This window comes from Carcharhinus amblyrhynchos, chromosome 7 (genome assembly GCF_965287045.1).
Source record: "Carcharhinus amblyrhynchos chromosome 7, sCarAmb.v2.hapA, whole genome shotgun sequence".
NCBI classification, from domain to species: Eukaryota; Metazoa; Chordata; class Chondrichthyes; order Carcharhiniformes; family Carcharhinidae; genus Carcharhinus; species Carcharhinus amblyrhynchos.
Window position 1 is genome coordinate 106,995,204 of NC_137330.1, and position 18,275 is coordinate 107,013,478.

Consider the following 18,275-nt stretch of genomic DNA (forward strand, 5'->3'; position numbering starts at 1 on the left):
GACAGTATGTGATTATTAATCCATTTGAAAGGAAGCCCTTCAACCAAAAATGTTTGAAAACAACTGTTTCATAAATTCACCGGTCTTTGAGCGATGTCTTCTGCTTTTAATCTCAGTGCTGGCCTGTGCACTACATATTGTAAGAACTCTCACAACACCAGGTTAAAGTCCAACAGGTTTATTTAGTAGCAAAAGCCACTAGCTTTTGGAGCATTGCCCCACACGAAAGCTAGTGGCTTTTGCTACCAAATAAACCTATTGGACTTTCACCTGGTGTTGTGAGAGTTCTTACTGTGTTTACCCCAGCCCAACGCCGGCATCTCCACATCATCATTACATGTCGACCAGATCGTTTCAACATTTCCAGATGGCAAGATCTGAAGGAAATCAGCTGGCTGCTCTCTCAGTGTATCCAGGCAAAATGACAGAGCATCTGGCGTTCAAGAAATAAGCAGAAGGGATCATTTCCAACCCCTGTCATGAGTTCCATGAATTCCATCAAGAAATTGCGCTACACGCGAGAATGAGTCAGCGTGACAATACTAGCAGAGCAACCAGCAGCCCGGCCTGCACTGTGCTGCCTTCAGAAACAAGGATCTTTTTTATTCATTCATGGGGCATGGGTTCAACATTTATTGCCCGTCCCTAGTTGCTCTGGGAAGGCAGTTGATATTTAACCACATTGCTGTGGTTCTGGAGTCACAGGTAGGCCAGATCAGGTAAGGATGGCCGATTTCCTTCCCTAAAGGACATTAGAATCGCTACAGTGCAGAAGGAGGCCATTTGGCCCATTGCGCCTGCACCAACAACAATCCTATCCAGGCTCTATCCCTGTAACCCCACATATTTACCCTGCTAATCCCCCCAACACTGTGGGGCAATTTAGCATGGCCAATATACCTAACCCACACATCTTTGGACTGTGGGAGGAAATTGGAGCACCCGGAGGAAACCCGTGCAGACGTGGGGACAGCGTGCAAACTCCACACAGACAGTGACCCAAGCTGGAATTGAACCTAGGTCCCTGGCGCTGTGAGGCAGCAGTGCTAACCACTGTGCCATCATGCTGTCCCTTTGTGGAAAGGACACACATGTTTGAAGGGGCTGTGCTGTGTGGCATTGGCCAAATGGACAGATGTGTGGGATTGGCGAGAGGCCTTGGCACTTTGTTCAACACATCTGCTCCTGCATCCCGGGAGATGGGGAGAGGAGAAGAGTATGCATGCACATAGACACACACATTCATATACGCAGAGACACACACATACATAGTCATAGCTATGACTGTAACACTATATTTCACACTCTCTTGTTTCCTTCTCTATGAACGGTATGCTTTGTCTGTATAGCATACAAAAAACAATACTTTACACTGTGTACCAATACATATGACAATAATAAATAAAATCAAATAGAACATAGAACACTACAGCACAAACAGGCCCTTCGGCCCACAAGTTGCACCGATCACATCCATACCTACCAAGCCACAGAACTATCTGTAACCCCCAATGCCATTAGATCCCATATACTCATCCAGAAGTCTTTTAAAAGACCCCAGCGACTTCGCCTCTACCACCACCGACAGCAGCCGATTCCACTCACTCACCACCCTCTGAGTGAAAAACTTTCCCCTAAATCTCCTCTGTACTTGCTTCCCAGCACCTTATACCTGTGTCCTCTCGTAGCGACCATTTCAGCCCTAGGAAATAACCTCCGAGAATCCACCCTATCTATTCCTCTCAACATTTTATAAACCTCTATCAGGTCGCCTCTCAACCTTCGTCTCTCCAGGGAGAAGAGACCTAGCTCCCTCAACCTATCTTCATAAGGCATGCCTCCCAATCCAGGCAACATCCTTGTAAATCTCCTCTGCACCCTCTCAATAGCTTCCACATCCTTCCTGTAGTGAGGCGACCAGAACTGCGCACAGTACTCCAAGTGGGGTCTGACAAGGGTCCTATAAAGTTGCAGCATTATACACACATACAAAATATACATGCGTACATGATCCACAAAGTCACCTCCCTGTGAAATCTATGCATTGCCAACTCTCAGCACCAAATCCAAAAGCTATGAGCTTGTTTTAATCAAGAATGATTCAGCGCTCCAAAGATGTGCTGGTTGGGTGGATTGGCCATGCTGAATTGTTACTTAGTGTCCAAAGATGTGTCATTTAGGGGGATTAGCGGGGTAAATATGTAGGGGGAGAGGTGGGCCTGGGAAGCATACTCCATCAGTGAGTCTGTGCAGACTTGATGGGCTGAATGGCCTCTATCCAGACTACAGGGTTTCTATGATTCACTCTTTTGACAATGGGACCTCTCGGCAGATGACCATGGGGAGAAAGCCAATGCTGCCCCCATCACTCAAGGTTGTGATGGTGTTGCATTCCATAGACAGGAAACAAATGTCACCATTGCTGGGTTTCTTTACCCCCAGATAGTTAACAGAATGTGGAATCCTTCACCACAAGGTGATTGTGATGTTAGCGTACCTTTAAGAAAGATTTTTTTTTAAACATGAATTCTTCAGCTCACAACTTCAGTTGATGTCATGATGTTGCCAGGCTGACTATGATAAGTCCTTTTATTGCTACTTAAGTGGCTTAAATGGGGTAGTTTGTGTTTACTCTGGGATTAGTTTTACAATCCTGCATCCTCAAGAGGATGGTCATGTGTTTTTGGACAATTCTGTTCTTTCATTTTTCAGCTTGCAGCTGCAGGTTTGAGCTTTAGTTTTTAGAAGGGACAGCAAGAGGGAGTTTTCCCTCTCTCCCTTATTTTTTCTTTGAAGATTCTCTTTTTTGCTGAAGGGTGAAAATACGTTGTTGGGGGCTGGACCAGAGTCTCTCCGACGCTTTGGGAAACTGCCTTGTTTTCAAACTGTTTCGAGTGAATCCAGAGAACTGCAGACTTCAACCAAAGGACTTGATTTCCAGTATCACATGAACAGTAGGCTTTGCTGTATTGAACCTGTTTAAAGAGTTCTGCCTAAAACTTAAAGTTTATTTATTAATCACAAGTAGGCTTACATTAACACTGCAATGAAGTTACTGTGAAAATCCCCTCGTCGCCACACTCCAGTGCCTGCTCGGGTACACTGAGGGAGAATTTAGCGTGGCCAATGCACCTAACGAACATGTCTTTCGGACTGCAGGAGGAAACCAGAGCACCCGGAGGAAACCCAGGCAGACATGGAGAAAATGTGCAGATTCCACACATACAGTGACCCATGCCGGGAATTGAATCTGGGTCTCTGGCTCTCTGAGGCAACAGTGCTAACCACTGTGCCATTGTGCCGGTGGCAAGGGTTTTGGTTTGATTGGAACATATTAGATATCTTTGTTAAGGGTTATACATTATAGTGGTTGTTTTGTTTCTTGTTTGTAATCAGTAAAAGTTATTGCTAATTTTCATACTACAGATGTTAACTATATGATAAAAGCTCCCTTGTGGGTTATTTGAATCTTACCTGAAGTGAAGCCCATCATGATTATCCTAGCCTGTTTTTTCAAGATACAAAAAACTTATGATTCAGACTAGCTTCATCAAATACTTCGGCGTTTCTAACCTGAGCCATAGCTGGATACAGAGGCAGACAGAACATCTCAATGTCATGAGCAATTGCAATGAAGCTCAGAGTTCGAGTTATAAACTGACAATAAATTGGAAAGACTCAGCAACATCTGTGGAGGCAGAAAGACAGTTAACGTTTGAAGTTTGATGACCCTCCCTGAAAACCGGGTAAAATTAGTAACAGGATAGATTCTAAACAGCAGAAAGGCTGGGTTAAAAAAAAACTAAAGGGCAGGTCTGTGATGGGGCGGAGGGCCAGGAAGGTGGAACGATAAAGTGAATGGTGCTGCAGAGTGAAATGGAATGGGACTGGGACGTGTAAATAAAGAGGAGGAGGTGTGAATGGCAGGATGAATGGCCACCATCCAAAAGCAATGACAACAGAAATACAAATTTAAAATTAAAACCTTTTAAAGAAAAAGAAAACAAGATGGGCTGGAGATTAAAGTCTGCAACTGTTGAACTCAGTGTTGAGTCCAGAAGGCTGTAAAGTTTCTGACTGATAGATGAAGTATTGTTCTTTGAGTTCACACTGAGCTTCCTTCAAACAGTCCAAGGGCAGAGATGCCAGAATCAGAGCAGAGGGAAGGATTATACTGACAGCAGACCATACTGACTAGCAAACAATATACTCACTTTCCTTATTAATCTTTATTGGAATGTGGGTGTCACTGGCCAGGCTCGTTATATTCATCGTTAGCTCTGAATTGTCCCTGGCGCAACTTGCAAGGCCGTTTCCAAAAATATGCGGGGTTAGGTGGATTGGCCATGTTAAATTGCCCCTTCATGCCAGGGGGGCTAGCTAGGAAAAATACACGGGGTTCTAGGGATAGGGCCTGGGTGAGATTGTGGTTGGTGCAGACCCAATGGGCAGAATGGCCTCCTTGTGTATGAGTCAACCACATTGCTGTGGGTCTGGAGTCACATGTAGGCCAGACCAGGTAAGGACGGCAGGCTTCCTTCCCCAAAGGATATTGCTGAACCAGATGGGTTTTCTTTTTACAACAATCGACAATGGTTTCATGGTCAGCATTAAGACTTTTAATTCCAGTTTCTTACTGAATTCAAAGGTCACCATCTGCAATGGTGGGATTTGAACCTGGGTCGCCAGAGCATTTCCCTGCGTCTCTGGATTATTAGTCCAGTGACAATAACATTCCGGCACTGACTCCCTTTTAGTGTGAGTAGGTTAGAGTGACTGAGGGGAGCTGAGATATCAAGATGGCTGATGTCATGCCGGTGACTTTGAATAAAAAGATCCAGAGAGGGTAAGAGACTAAAGGGAGGGGTCCAGGTTGGGGTGTGGGAGGGTAAAGATACTGGAGATGAGTAAAGGGGTCCACTGTGTGGACAGATGCCTCTTGGCCAAAGAAATGGGCAACTGAGGCACAGGTGACAAAGAGCTCAGCAGCCGTCAAACTCAAAATTCATTGAGGTGGAGACAGAGGGTTAAAGCTGAGGCCTTCATGGTTAGAGAGTGCAAAGTTTAAAGTTTATTTATTTAGTGTCACAAGTAAGGCTTACATTCACACTGTAATGAAGTTACTATGAAAATCCCTGAGTTGCCAAACTCCAGTGCCTGTTCGGATACACTGAGGGAGAATTTAGCATGGCCAATGCAACTAAACAGCACGTCTTTTGGATTGTGGGAGGAAACTGGAGTACCCAGAGGAAACCCACGCAGACACGGGGAGAATGTGCAGACTCCACACAGGCAGTGACCCAAGCCAGGAATCGAACCTGGATCCCTGGCGCTGTGAGGCAGCAGTGCTAACCGCTGTGCCACCGTGCTGACTTTAGGATCAGAGTATCACAAATACATAGTGATTAAAAAACAGGATGGAGTCAGAGGAGAGTGAAGGGGAAGAAGGATCTTGTAGGGAGAGCTGGTACTCAGGTTCTTGAAGCATTTACACCTGACAGGAAGAAAAGAAGTTTGTTTGTCCAAAAAGTGTTTCTTGCCTCTGTGCGCTGCAGAGTTCCACTGAGAAAGGAGTTTGGTGCTGGTTTATTCTTGAACCCCTGGCCACCTTGAAAGAAAGCCTGCTGGATTTAACACCAAGTTCAACAGTTGCAGACTGTAATCTCTACCCCCCTCTTATTTTCTTTATTGTTGTTTTCTGTTTGAAGGGTGGTTTGGGGTGGAACAGTGCTGCCACTTAACTGATGCACAGCTCACTCACTGTAATACCTAAGAGCACTGCCGTCAAGTTGAGGGCAGAATTCCCTCAGTAACAAAACACCAGCATTGAAAAGGCAGCTGCTTCAATGGGGACTTGTGGATGAAAAAAAATCTTTGTTTACTGCGCTGCTTTGGGTAACCATGTAACTCTCAGTGCAGGCTGCAGGGAGCAGAGAAACATGGCATGACGTCAATAAGGGAGGGAAGGACCAGCTTTAGCCAGCTGCTCTAGACAGACAAGACCTTCCTTCAACTTCATGTTGTACTTGTGCAGTCTCTTCAGGGAATAATTCCTTCTCAAACAGTTTGTTACTTTTGATTGAAACTCGCATTTGAATTAACTGATTTTCTTAATGAAATAAATAACAGCTGCCGTTCAGAAAAATGTCACTAAGGGTTCAGAAAAAAAGATTGTTGGGCAGCACGGTGGCACAGTGGTCAGCACTGCTGCCTCTCAGCACCAGGGACATGGGTTTGATTCCTGGCTTAGGTCACTGTCTGTGCAGAATTTGCACGTTCTCTCTGTGTCTGCATGGGTTTCCTCCGGGTGCTCCGGTTTCCTTCCATTGGTCGTGAATGTAGCCCAATCCATCACGCAAACCAGCCTCCCATTCACTCTGTCTACACTTCCCGCTGCCTCGGAAAAAGCAGCCAGCATAATTAAAGATCCCACGCACCCCGGACATTCTCTCTTCCACCAGGAAAAAGATACAAAATTCTGAGGCCAAGTACCAACCGATTGAAGAATGGCTTCTTCCCTGCTGCCATCAGACTTTTGAATGGACTTACCTTGCACTAACTTTACACCCTAGCTATGACTATAACACTATATTCTGCATTCTCTCATTTCCATCTCTATGAACAGTATGCTTTGTCTATGTAGCACGCAAGAAACAATACTTTTCACTGTATCTCAATACGTGACAATAATAAATCAAATCAAATCAGTCCGAAAGACCCGCTGTTTAGGTGCATTGGCCATGCTAAATTCTCCCTCAGTGTACTCAAACGGGCACCAGAGTGTGGAGACTAGAGGATTTTCGCAATAACTTAATTGCAGTGTTAATGTAAGCCTTACTAATAAATAAACTTGAAGAGTGGCAGCCCAGAGAAAAAGGTGAGAGGTTATAGTTACTGAATTTATATTGCACTCAGTGGGAATGCAGAAGTCTATAACCTCCATGGGAACTGCAGGTAAAGCCACAGACAACGCAGAAAGAGGCCGTTTGGGCCATCATGTGTGTGCTGCCTCTTTGAAAGAACCACCTGGTTAATTCTGCTTTTCCTCATAGGCCTGATCTCCTATTCGGATTCATGTCCATTTGGTCAGGCTTGATAAAATAGATGGGGTTTTCGGCGTAAGCCTTTCCCTCCCATTAAACATTCAGCCGTCGACTCCGCAGGTGTTGTCGAAGCGGCTGAGTGTTTCCAGAATTTTCTGTCCTGTATTAGCTCCTCGGCATCTGCAATATTTCGCTGCATGTTCAAGAAACTGCGTCATACTCAGATCAGCCCAGGGAGGAAACATTGGTAAACGTCACAAAACTCAACTAAATTGAAAGATCAGGCTTGGAATACTCCAACTCCCTCGAGACTGTCCATCATCTACAAGGCACAAGTCAGGAGTGTGATGGAATTCTCCCCATTTGCCTGGATGAATGTTTCTCCATCAATACTCAAGAAGCTCAACCCCACCCCCCAGGGCAAAGCAGCCCACTTGATTGGCACCACATCCACAAGCATCCATTCTCTCCGCCACTGATTCACAGCGACAGCCATGTGTACCATCTACAAGACGCACTGCTGGAACTCACCAAGCTCCATCAGGCAGTGCCTTCTAAACCCACAACCACCACACCTAGAAGGTCAAGGGCTGCAGATACTTGGGAATACCACCAGAGAACAAAACCTTAGAATCCTACAGTGCAATAGGAGGCCATTTAGCCTGTGTCTGCACTGCCTCTCTGAAAGAACATCTTATCCAGACCACCGTCCCCCATCCTCTCCCTGTAACCGTGCACATTTACCATGGCTACTCCACCTAACCCACACATCTTTGGACTGATGGGGAAACCGGAGCACCTTGAGGAAACCCACGCAAGTATGGGGAGAATGTGCAAACTCCAACACAAACAGTCATCCAAGGCCAGAATTGAACCCAGTCCTTGGCACTGAGAGGCAGCAGTGCTAACCACTGTGCCATCTGGGAGTTCCCCTCCAAGACACTCACCATCCTGACTGGGAAATATATTGCCTTTTCTCAATGTTGTTGGGGCAAAATCCTGGAACCCACCCCCCCCACCTCCCTAACAGCACTGGAGGGCGGCACAGTGGCACAGTGGTTAGCATTGCTGCCTCAAGGCATCAGGGACCCGAGTTTCATTCCCAGCTTGGGTCACTGTCTGTGCAGAGTCTGCACATTCTCCCTGTGTCTGTGTGGGTTTCCTCTGGGTGCTCTGGTTTCCTTCCTTAGTCTGAGTGACGCGCTGGTTAGGTGCATTGGCCATGATAAATTCTCTCTGTGTACTCAAACAGGCGCCAAAGTGTGGCAACTAGGGTTTTTTTTTAAAACAGTAACTTCATTGCAGTGTGCTTGTGACTACTTGTGACTAATAAATAAACTGTAGGTGTACATACACCACATGTATTACAGTGGTTCAGGAAGGCAGTTCAGCATCACCTTCTGAAGGACAATTAGGGATGGGTAATAAATGCTGGCCTGGCTAGTGACACCCACATTCCACTAAAAAAAATTCCTTCCTATCTCCCTATCCCTGCTTCCTTACCTTTGCGTCAAGCTGTCCTTTCTGTGTGCTGGCTTCCAACTGATAACGAGTCCCACATTTAAAATTCTTTTACAAATCAGATCACCATGGTTACCGTGATGACAGCAGGCATTAACGATTCCTTTTAATGTTTTATTTAAAAAAATACAATGCCAAACACAGGCCGACCAATGAGGAGTCTGGCTTCCTAATTGATGGGACTTGGTGTTCGACCACAGCAGATAACGATCACACAGAATCATTTATAGCACACGTCCTATCCGTGCAAAAGTCTCTCTGCTGCATGAAGGCAGTAACATTTCTTAAAGACCATGGCTGCGGTTTCTGTCATTTCTGTCTCCCTCTCCCCCCCACACTGGTACTTACGTGTTATTAAGGATTTGAAACTTTTCTCCTTTTCTAAAGCTAAGGTCGTCATCCGTCCTGGCATCGTAGTCATACAGAGCCACGAAAAGGGTCACCCCAACTGGAGATGGGAAACAGAAAGAGATATCCATCAGCATCGTGGCTCAACAGTAACATCTGAAAAGCTGCTTCAGTGCTCAGCATCGGCTTCTGCAGTGCAGGAAAACAAGCAGTCTGATGGTCAAACTATAATTCTAGCACAGCAGAATCACAGAAATGTCCAGGGCACTGCTCCAAGAGTCACTTAATGCTCATCATAGAATCCCTAAAGTGCTAATTCCCCTAACCTGTAGATCTTTGGACACTAAAGGGCAATTTAGCATGGCCAATCCACCTAACCTGCACACCTCTGGACACTAAGGAGCAATTTACCATAGTCAATCCACCTAACCTGCACATTGTTGGATCGTGGGAGGAAACCGGAGCACCCAGAGGAAACTCATGCAGGCACAGCAGAATGTGCAAATTCCACACTGACAGTCACCCAGGCTGGCACTGAACCCAGGTCCCTGGCGCTGTGAGGCAGCAGTGCTAACCACTGTGCCGCCGTGCCATCCATCTCCCTTTCAGTGGCCTTCTGCAAACCTCTCACATACCTAGGTTGATCAGTTTAGTGGTTTTTAAACACATTTTATTCAGTGCAGTATCCCCCCACCCCAGTGTGCGAAGGCATTTTGAAGAAGTGCCCAGGATCTCACTGTGTCCTGTAGACAGCTTGGAAATTCAATTTTTTGATTGCAAGTTGGGAAACAAGTTTCCAGTTTCTCTGCATTGAAAGGTCAGGTGGCCACAAGGTTAAAAAGGTTAAAGTGCAGAGATGTCTCCTTTGCTGGGCAGAATAGGAGGCACAAGTAACTCCATACAAATCTTAGACTAGGATTAGTAAGTGCAATGAAATGCTTCTCGATGATGTTCAAGCCTAGCTGTTTGATCAGGTATGATTAGTTCCAATCACTTGACATGAATGTTTTAAACAAATGAATTAAACACATTGAAGTTCTCTTTCTGGTCCAGTTTATCCAACTGTGTAACATTATTTAAAAGCCTATTCTCCTTATACTTCTTCCACATTGTTATGGTCTTTGAGCAACCAATAATGTTTAGAAAAGTCATAGAATTTCCAATGATTGACATGAAAGATCACGTGGCATGATTAAGTTTCAAGACTTTTACTGCAACAAACTGAAAGCAATATTGACTAAACATTATTTTGGTAGATACATTCTAAAATGCAAAAAGGTCTCCCCATTTGACTTTTCAATGACTGAAAATAGCTTATTTTGTCCCTTGGATGGACACTCCATTCTCCAGGAACTAGTCCAAAACCATTCTCTGCTCCCAATGGCTTACTTTCTTCATCAACCAGATAATTTCCAATCCCAGAACAGATTTCTAGGGTCAGAGTTACCCTCGAAATTTCTTCATCTAGCCAAAGCTAGGCAAATCTTCCAGCCTTGTTTAATACAGCAACTGGGATGTCTTGTTGATGTTGTACAAGACATTGGTAAGGCCGCACTTGGAATACTGTGTACAGTTCTGGTCACCCTATTGCAGAAAGGATATTATTATACTAGAAAGAGTGCTTGCTTGATGGTTTGAATTATAAGGAGAGACTGGATAGACTGGGATTTTTTTCCTCTGGAGCATAGAAGGCTGAGGGGTGATTTTATACAGGTCTATAAAATAATGAGGGGCACAACTCAGTTAAGATGTCAATATATTTTCCCAAAGGTAGGGGAGTGTAAAACTGGAGAGCATAGGTTGAAGGTGAGAGGGGAGAGATATAGAAAAGTGTCCAGAGGGCTAATTTTTTCACAGACGGTGGTGAGTGTTTAGAACAAGGTGCCAGAGGTAGTAGTAGAGGTGGGTACAATTTTATTTTTTAAAAAGCATTTAGACAGTTACATGGATAGGATGAGTACTGAGGGATATGGGCCAAACATGGGCAATTGGTACTAACTTAGTGGCGGCATGGACAAGAAGGGCCAAAGGGCCTGCTTAAACCTGACATTCATAACCTGCCTGTGACTTGACAGACCAACAATCTCTGCATGTCAGCACAATTGTACTGGTCATTATTTACAGGCAGGAATATCTTACATACTCTCAGTTGGACAACCTGGGTCCCTCTTTAACCTTTAACAAATAAATCTGCCACGCTTGTTGTCGGGCAGATTTTAGAACAGGTCAGATGACCCCCTCCATTCTCCCCTAAATTGAGTCCCCAAAACAATCTTACAAACAATATCTCAAACAACATGAAAAACTACATGGATTTAGCACCTTCAAATGTAATTCAGTGGCCTATGGTGTTTCATTCAAGCATTTGCACAGCGTAACAATGGTTTATACAGTAAATTGCTAAAATTATTAGCTGCATAACAATAAAACAAAGTTTGCTGTCCACCAGATAATGACATTTTCCTCAGATAGCATGGTGGCTTTGTTGCAGGGGATTCAACACAAGGGAATCTTGGTTAATGGGTGGAATGGTTTCCAAGTAATGGAAACTGGTCTAAGTGTTTCTCTTACCGGTTAGACTTCCTCCACCTCGAGTGCGCAGCGTTCCTGTGTGAGACGAAGAATGAACTCCGCCAAAGACAGTCAGTGTTTGCCCGCCGGTTCCATGGAAGCTGTTGTAATTCGGGATCCCCGTGACGCCGAAGTTAGGATAATGCTGGGGAGAAGGGTCGGGCCCATAACGGTAGCCTGGGTTCTGGGGAATGGAAGCAGTCCTCTCATCCACCGTTGCTTTGGTTGTCTCTTTATCCTTGCATTGCACACAGCCCATTATCTAAACACCTAGGAAGAAAAGAAACCAATGAAGACCAGTCTTAGAATCCAACGCCATCCAATGCCAATTGTCTATCATTTGATGGGACAGATTTATCTTTGGCCATTACTATGTATTGTCGGAGGGATTGAAATGTGAGGTCTTTATTGGGTTTATGGAGCTAAACCTTTGGAGCTGGATTTTCTGACCCTTCCAGCTGGGGGCAGGCTTGCCCAGTCCTGCCGAGGGTGACCCCTGCCCCATCCCCTTGGTGGGTTCCCTGGTGCCAGGAAGGGCAAACCTTGCAAACTGCTGTAGACAGTGGCAGGACCAAAAGATTCTGCCTTCAGCCAATGGCAGGTCGCCTCCACTGCTGAAAAGCATAAGGGTGGAGGGGTGGGGGATCCCATCCAGAGTTCTCAAAGGGTTAGGGCAGTGGCACAGTGGTTAGCACTGCTGCCTCACAGTGCCAGGGTCCCAAATCTGATTCCCGGCTTGGGTCACTGTCTGTGTAGAGTTTGCGCGTTCTTCCTGTGTCTGCGTGGGTTTCCTCTGGGTGCTCCAGTTTCCTCCCACAGTCCGAAAGATGTGCTGGTTAGGTGCATTGGCCATGCTAAATTCTCCCTGTGTACCTGAACAAGCGCCAGAGTGTGGTGACTAGGGGATTTTCACAGTAACTTCATTGCAGTGTTAATGTAAGCTTACTTGTGACACAAATAAATAAACTTTAAACTTAAGGGACATTATGGGTTGCAATGTGTCTCATTGGAAATAAGCGTGGGATCAAATGTCTCTTCATGCTTCTATTTGGCCAATTAAAGCATTAAATAAATTGAAGTGAATACAAGCTTGAATGTATGCTGAAAGCTGCAAAATGTGTACGAGGTTATCATGTCTCGGAGAACCCTGATGATTGGCCCTAGTGCTGCTCAGAAGACAAACCACTTATGCTTATTTAAACTCGCTTGCATTAGTTGGAATAATTATCCAATCCAAGTGAATAGAACAACATGCTAAGAGGGCAAACTGCATCACTTACACCTCACTATTTCCTTGGATTGTCTTCTGAGCAGCACTAGGGCCAATCATCAGGGTTCTCCGAGACATGATAACCTCATACACAATTTGCAGCTTTTAGCATACATTCAAGCTTGTATTCACTTCAATTTATTTAATGCTTTAATTGGCCAAATAGAAGCATGAAGAGACATTTGATTCCACGCTTATTTCCAATGAGACACATTGCAACCCATAATCTTCACCAGGATAAAAAGAGTGGGAATGTGTGTTGAAAGTTAAATTCTCAGGTAGGTTTGAGTGAGGGGTAGTGTAGGGGAGTAGGTGGGGAGAAACTGCAATGGAAATCTTGGAATATTCCTCCATGAACTTCCAGCCCTTCTGATCGCCATACTGCAGTATGTACAGCACTGTAATACAGACAAGGCAAACCATATTCCAATATATAATAGCCCTGTAATACTGGCAAAGTGATACATATTCCAATATGTAACAGCATTGTAATACAGACAAGCAATCCACATTGCAGTATGCAACAGCACTGTAATACAGAAAAGGTAAACCAGATGACAGTATGTCACAGTACTGTAATACAGACAAAGCAACCCATCTGCAGTATGTAACAGCACTATAATACAGACAAAGCAATCCATATTCCAGTATATAACAGCACTGTAATACTGACAAAGTGATACATATTCCAGTATGTAACAGCACTGTAATATAGGCAAAGCAATACATATCTTTGTATGTAACAGCACTGTAATATGAATACGACTATCCATTATGGGAGAGGCCGTGGTGTCGTGGTATTGTCACTGGACTAGTAATCCAAAGGCTCAGGGCAAGATCTGGTTTGAATCCCAAAATTTTAAAAAAATCTGGTATTTAAAGTCTGACGACACCCCTAGAATCATTGTCGACTGTTGGAAAAACCCATTTGGTTCACTAATGCCCTTTGGGGAAGGAAATCTGCCGTCCTTACCCAGTCTGGTCTACATGTGACTCCAGAGTCACAGTGATGTGGTTGACTCTTGACTGCCCTTTGGCAACTAGGGATGGGCAATAAATGCTGGCCAGCCAGCAGCATCCCTGAATGAATAAAATAAGAATCTCAGTCTGAGACAGCAGTGTGATATGTACAAGGTGTATACACTTTTCAATTGGCCTCTATTTTCAGTAACAGAATCACTGCTTTTATCACAGCTTGTGACCCAGCATTTAACATTTTTCAGAGAGAGCACTCAATTTTCCTGTCAAGTGGTCAAGTTCACCATTCAGCTTCCAAATTAATTCGTCAGGGCTCAAATTCAGCAGGAAATTACATAACATAGAACATTACAGCGCAGTACAGGCCCTTCGGCCCTCGATGTTGCGCCGACCAGTGGAACCAATCTAATGGCCCTCTAACCTAAACTATTCCAATGTTATCCATATGCCTATCCACTGACCATTTGAACGCCCTTAAAGTTGGTGAGTCCACAACTGCTGCAGGCAGGGCATTCCACGCCCTTACTACCCTCTGAGTAAAGAACCTACCTCTGACATCCGTCCTATAATTACCACCCCTTAATTTAAAGCTATGTCCCCTTGTGTTAGCCATCACCATCCGAGGAAAAAGGCTCTCACTGTCCACCCTATCTCACCCTCTGATCATCTTGTATGCCTCAATTAGGTCATCTCGTAACCTTCTTCTCTCTAATGAAAATAACCTCAAGTCCCTCAGCCTTTCCTCATAAGACCTTCCCACCATACCAGGCAACATCCTGCTAAACCTCCTCTGCACCCTTTCCAATGCCTCCACATCTTTCTTATAATGCGGCGACCAGAACTGTGCGCAATACTCCAAGTGCGGCCGCACCAGAATTTTGTACAGTTGTAACATGACCTCACTGCTCTGAAATTCAATCCCTCTACCAATAAAAGCTAACACACCGTACGCCTTCTTAACAACCTTATCAACCTGGGTGCCAACTTTCAGGGAGCTATGCACATGTACACCGAGATCTCTCTGCTCGTCAACACTACTAAGAGTCCTTCCATTAGCTCTATATTGTGTATTCCTGTCTCTTACCAAAGGAATCACCTCACACATAATTTTGGACCCATTACATAACGTGTGGATTAGAAATTACCTTTCTGAGGAGAATGTGTTGGAAGGTGATGTGGTATTCGTAGAATCATAAAATCATACAGTGCAGAAGGAGGCCATTCGGCCCATCAAGTCTGCACCAACCACAATCCCACCCAGTCCCCCTGACACTAAGCATGGCCAATCAACCTAACCCGCACATTTTTGCGGTGTGGGAGGAAACTGGAGCACCCAGAGGAAACCCACGCAGACTCGGGGAGAAGGTGCAAACTCCACACAGACAGTAATCCAAGCCAGGAATCGAACCCAGGTATCTGGCGCTGTGAGGCAACAATGCTAACCACTGGGTCACTGTGCCACCCAGTTATGTTGCTCAGCTTGTTATTATAAAACAGAATCAATCATTTGTTCTCCTGTATTATCCACAAGCAATATTTCATCCCCGTCCAATTATTCTGTTGTAACAACGTTACTGCAAACCTAATGCTCTGGCAAAACATCCCTAACTCTGGCTTCCAACAGGGGGAGGAACTCGAAGCATGAGGGGATGAACTGTGCAATGAGTGGGGTGGTGAACTAGACTGTCTATTGGTCACACACACTACTGTATTGTCAATGTCTGACGGAATCTGGGTGTTAAAAAGCCAGAGTGTTATCTCAGCATTTCTGACACACTTTTATTAATGGACTGGAAATGCAAAGCTACAGTTTTCTGGCAGTCTGTGCTCATGTTCAGCAGAGACCACAAATCATTTCCTGCTCAGCAGAGAGAGAGAGAGAACACACTGGCTCACATGCAATATTGTATTCTGGCTTGGAAAAGGAATGGATTATCTGCCATCGGATGTGAAATAGACACATTGTTAGAATGGCAAAATGGTTACACCACAGAGTGAGGCCAGTCAAGTCTGCGCCTATAAAGATTACATTGCACCCCTCCATCTGGAGATGGGACTCGAATCCATGATCTTCCAATTCAGAGAGAGCTGCAGTGAGCCACAGTTGATGTAAACAAAATAGCCGGAGAACCCTGGGGAGTGGAAAGAGGGAGGAACTTGAAAAGGTGGAGCCTGAAGGGGGCAGGCCCATGTTGGGGGTGGAGTTCCCTGTTGGGGGAGGTGGTGTGCATTGTGTCAATTGTGGCCGATATTTGGGAAGGTGGGGTTGGGGGTGACATCGTCCAGTGCTTGAGGCATCTACGCAATTGCACCTGCAGAGCTTAACAGCCGGCTTCCCAGTGAGAATAGGCTCCGCCCCTCCGCCTACTGGCGAGAATCACATCCGGGCTCTTTATTTTCTCAGTGCCACACGATTGTGCATACTCCCCTAAAGAAAACCGACACTATTCTGTCCTGTCTTCATGCTCATGAAGCATAGACAGAGTGGATAGTCAGAGGCTCTTTTCCCCCAGAGTGGAAGTGTCAATTACAAAGTGGGACAGGTTCAAGGTGAGGGGGGGAAAATTTAAAGGAGATGTGAGGGGAAAGTTTTTCCACAGTGTGATGGATGCCTGGAACACGCTGCCAGAGGAGGTAGTGGAAGCAGGCACATTAGCAACACTTGAGTAGTATATGGATAGGTATAAGAATAGGGAGGGAATAGAGGGATATGGACCAAGTAAGGGCAGATTTTTTTTTAAGTTTAGTTAGGGCAGCCTGTTTGGTGCAGGCCTGGAGGGCTGAAGGGCCTGTTCCTGTGCTGTACTTTTCTTTGTTCTTTGTTTGTTCAGCACTTACAATTCTTTTGGTAAGATCGCCCCCTTTAAGATTGCCATTGTTGAGTTGGCAAATGCATCATGACAAACAGCCAGTCAATAAGTTTTTGACAATGTGTACGAGTGTTGTCAGAACAACAACAGAACTTCTCACCGTCTCACCCCTGACCCCCACTACAACCACCACTCCTTAACCCCTCCCACCACCCTCGAAGTTATCAATTTCTCCTGAAGAATAACACGATAGGTGATAGGAACCCATTAATTCAATGCCAAGTGTAACAGTTTATTAAGATGTGGGACAGTTTAAAGTTTACTTATTAGTCACAAGTAGGCTGATATTAACAATGCAATTGAGTTACTGTGAAAATCCCCTAGTCACCACAGTCCGGTGCCTGTTCGGGTATACTGAGGGACAATTTAGCATGGCCAATGCACCTAGTCAGCATGTCTTTCAGAGTGTGGGAGGAAATCAGAGCACCCGGAGGAAACTCACACAGACATGCGAGAATGTGCAGACTCCGCACAGACAGTGACCCGAGCCAGGAATCAAATCTGGGACTCTGGCGCTGTAAGGCAGCAGTGCCAATCACAATGCCACTGTAAAAACAAAATGTTATCACAATCCAGCTCTCATGCAATCACTTTGTACCAGAGTCATTAGGATCGCTGGCTGAAAACCAGGGAGCTGGGGGCTCAGAGCAATAAGGTTAATTGGAGAAGTGGCTGTAATGAGATACCTCAGGCTAATGTGATTAACATATACGTACACAAGCTACTCTCCAACAGCTTCAAATAAAACTTCACACAAGTGAGCATTCACAACTGCCTTTGTATAGCACCTAACAAAACGACCCAAGGCACTTGGTGTGCGTTTTATAAAACATTTATAGACATATCATTTATCTAGTTTGTTGGATTATTTGGAACAGTATGGGACTAATATTCACACACCGACAGAGAGGGTTTGAGGATCTTGCTAAGCCAAGGCTAGATAATGCAGAAAGGCAGCTCAGCAAGGCAGTGGTCTTGTCTCAGAATCAGAGCAACTTAGGAATCAAGGCCTTTGGTTCATTTCCCAGTCCAGAGGGGTAAGCACATAACCCAGGCATGTATTTTTTTTCACTGGATGTCACTGGCTGGCCAGCATTTATTGCCAATCCCTAGTTGCCCTTGTTCAGAGGGTAGTTAAGAGGCAACTACATTGCTGTGGCTCTGGAGACATGCATAGGCAAGGCCAGGTAAGGACAGTAGACGTCCTTTGATAAAAAGGACATTAGTGAGCCAGATGGGTTTTTCCAACAATGGTTTCATGGTCATCAGCAGAGTCTTAATTCTAGATTTTTTTTATTGAATTCAAATTCCACCATCTGCTGTGGCGGGATTCGAACCTGGATGCCCAAAACATTACTGAGTTTCTGGATTAATAGTTCAGCGATCATGCCATTAGGCCATCGCTTTCCCAGTGCTGCATTGTGGAAAGTGCTGTCTATTCCATGAGGCAATAAACCCAGGCCCTATCTGACCCACAATGTGAACCACTTCCAAGTGAAGCAGAGTTGTTCTGCCTGAAATCCTGGCCAATATTTACCCCCTCAACCAACACCATTACTCATTGTCCATAAAGCATCTCGAGGCACATAGTGGTATAAATGCCTCAAAAAGTGCGGCATTTCTTATGAAGCTTGGAGCGGTTTAACGATCATTTTCTGCTACAAAACTTTGTAT

At 45.0% G+C, this 18,275-nt stretch overlaps 1 protein-coding gene across 3 annotated transcripts in view; it reads right to left on the reverse strand.

The window, feature by feature from the left end:
* LOC145345188 (tyrosine-protein kinase Fyn) overlaps positions 1–18,275 on the reverse strand; it is a 282,549-nt gene that overhangs the window by 75,795 nt on the left and 188,479 nt on the right. For all 3 annotated transcript variants that reach the window (XM_080192923.1, XM_080192922.1, XM_080192924.1), the window contains exons 3-4: positions 11,484–11,753; positions 8,913–9,012 (exon numbers count right to left, since the gene is read on the reverse strand). In XM_080192923.1, coding sequence (XP_080049049.1) covers positions 8,913–9,012; positions 11,484–11,742 — 359 coding nt within the window. In that variant the 5' untranslated portion in view covers positions 11,743–11,753. The remainder of the gene's footprint in view (positions 1–8,912; positions 9,013–11,483; positions 11,754–18,275) is intronic.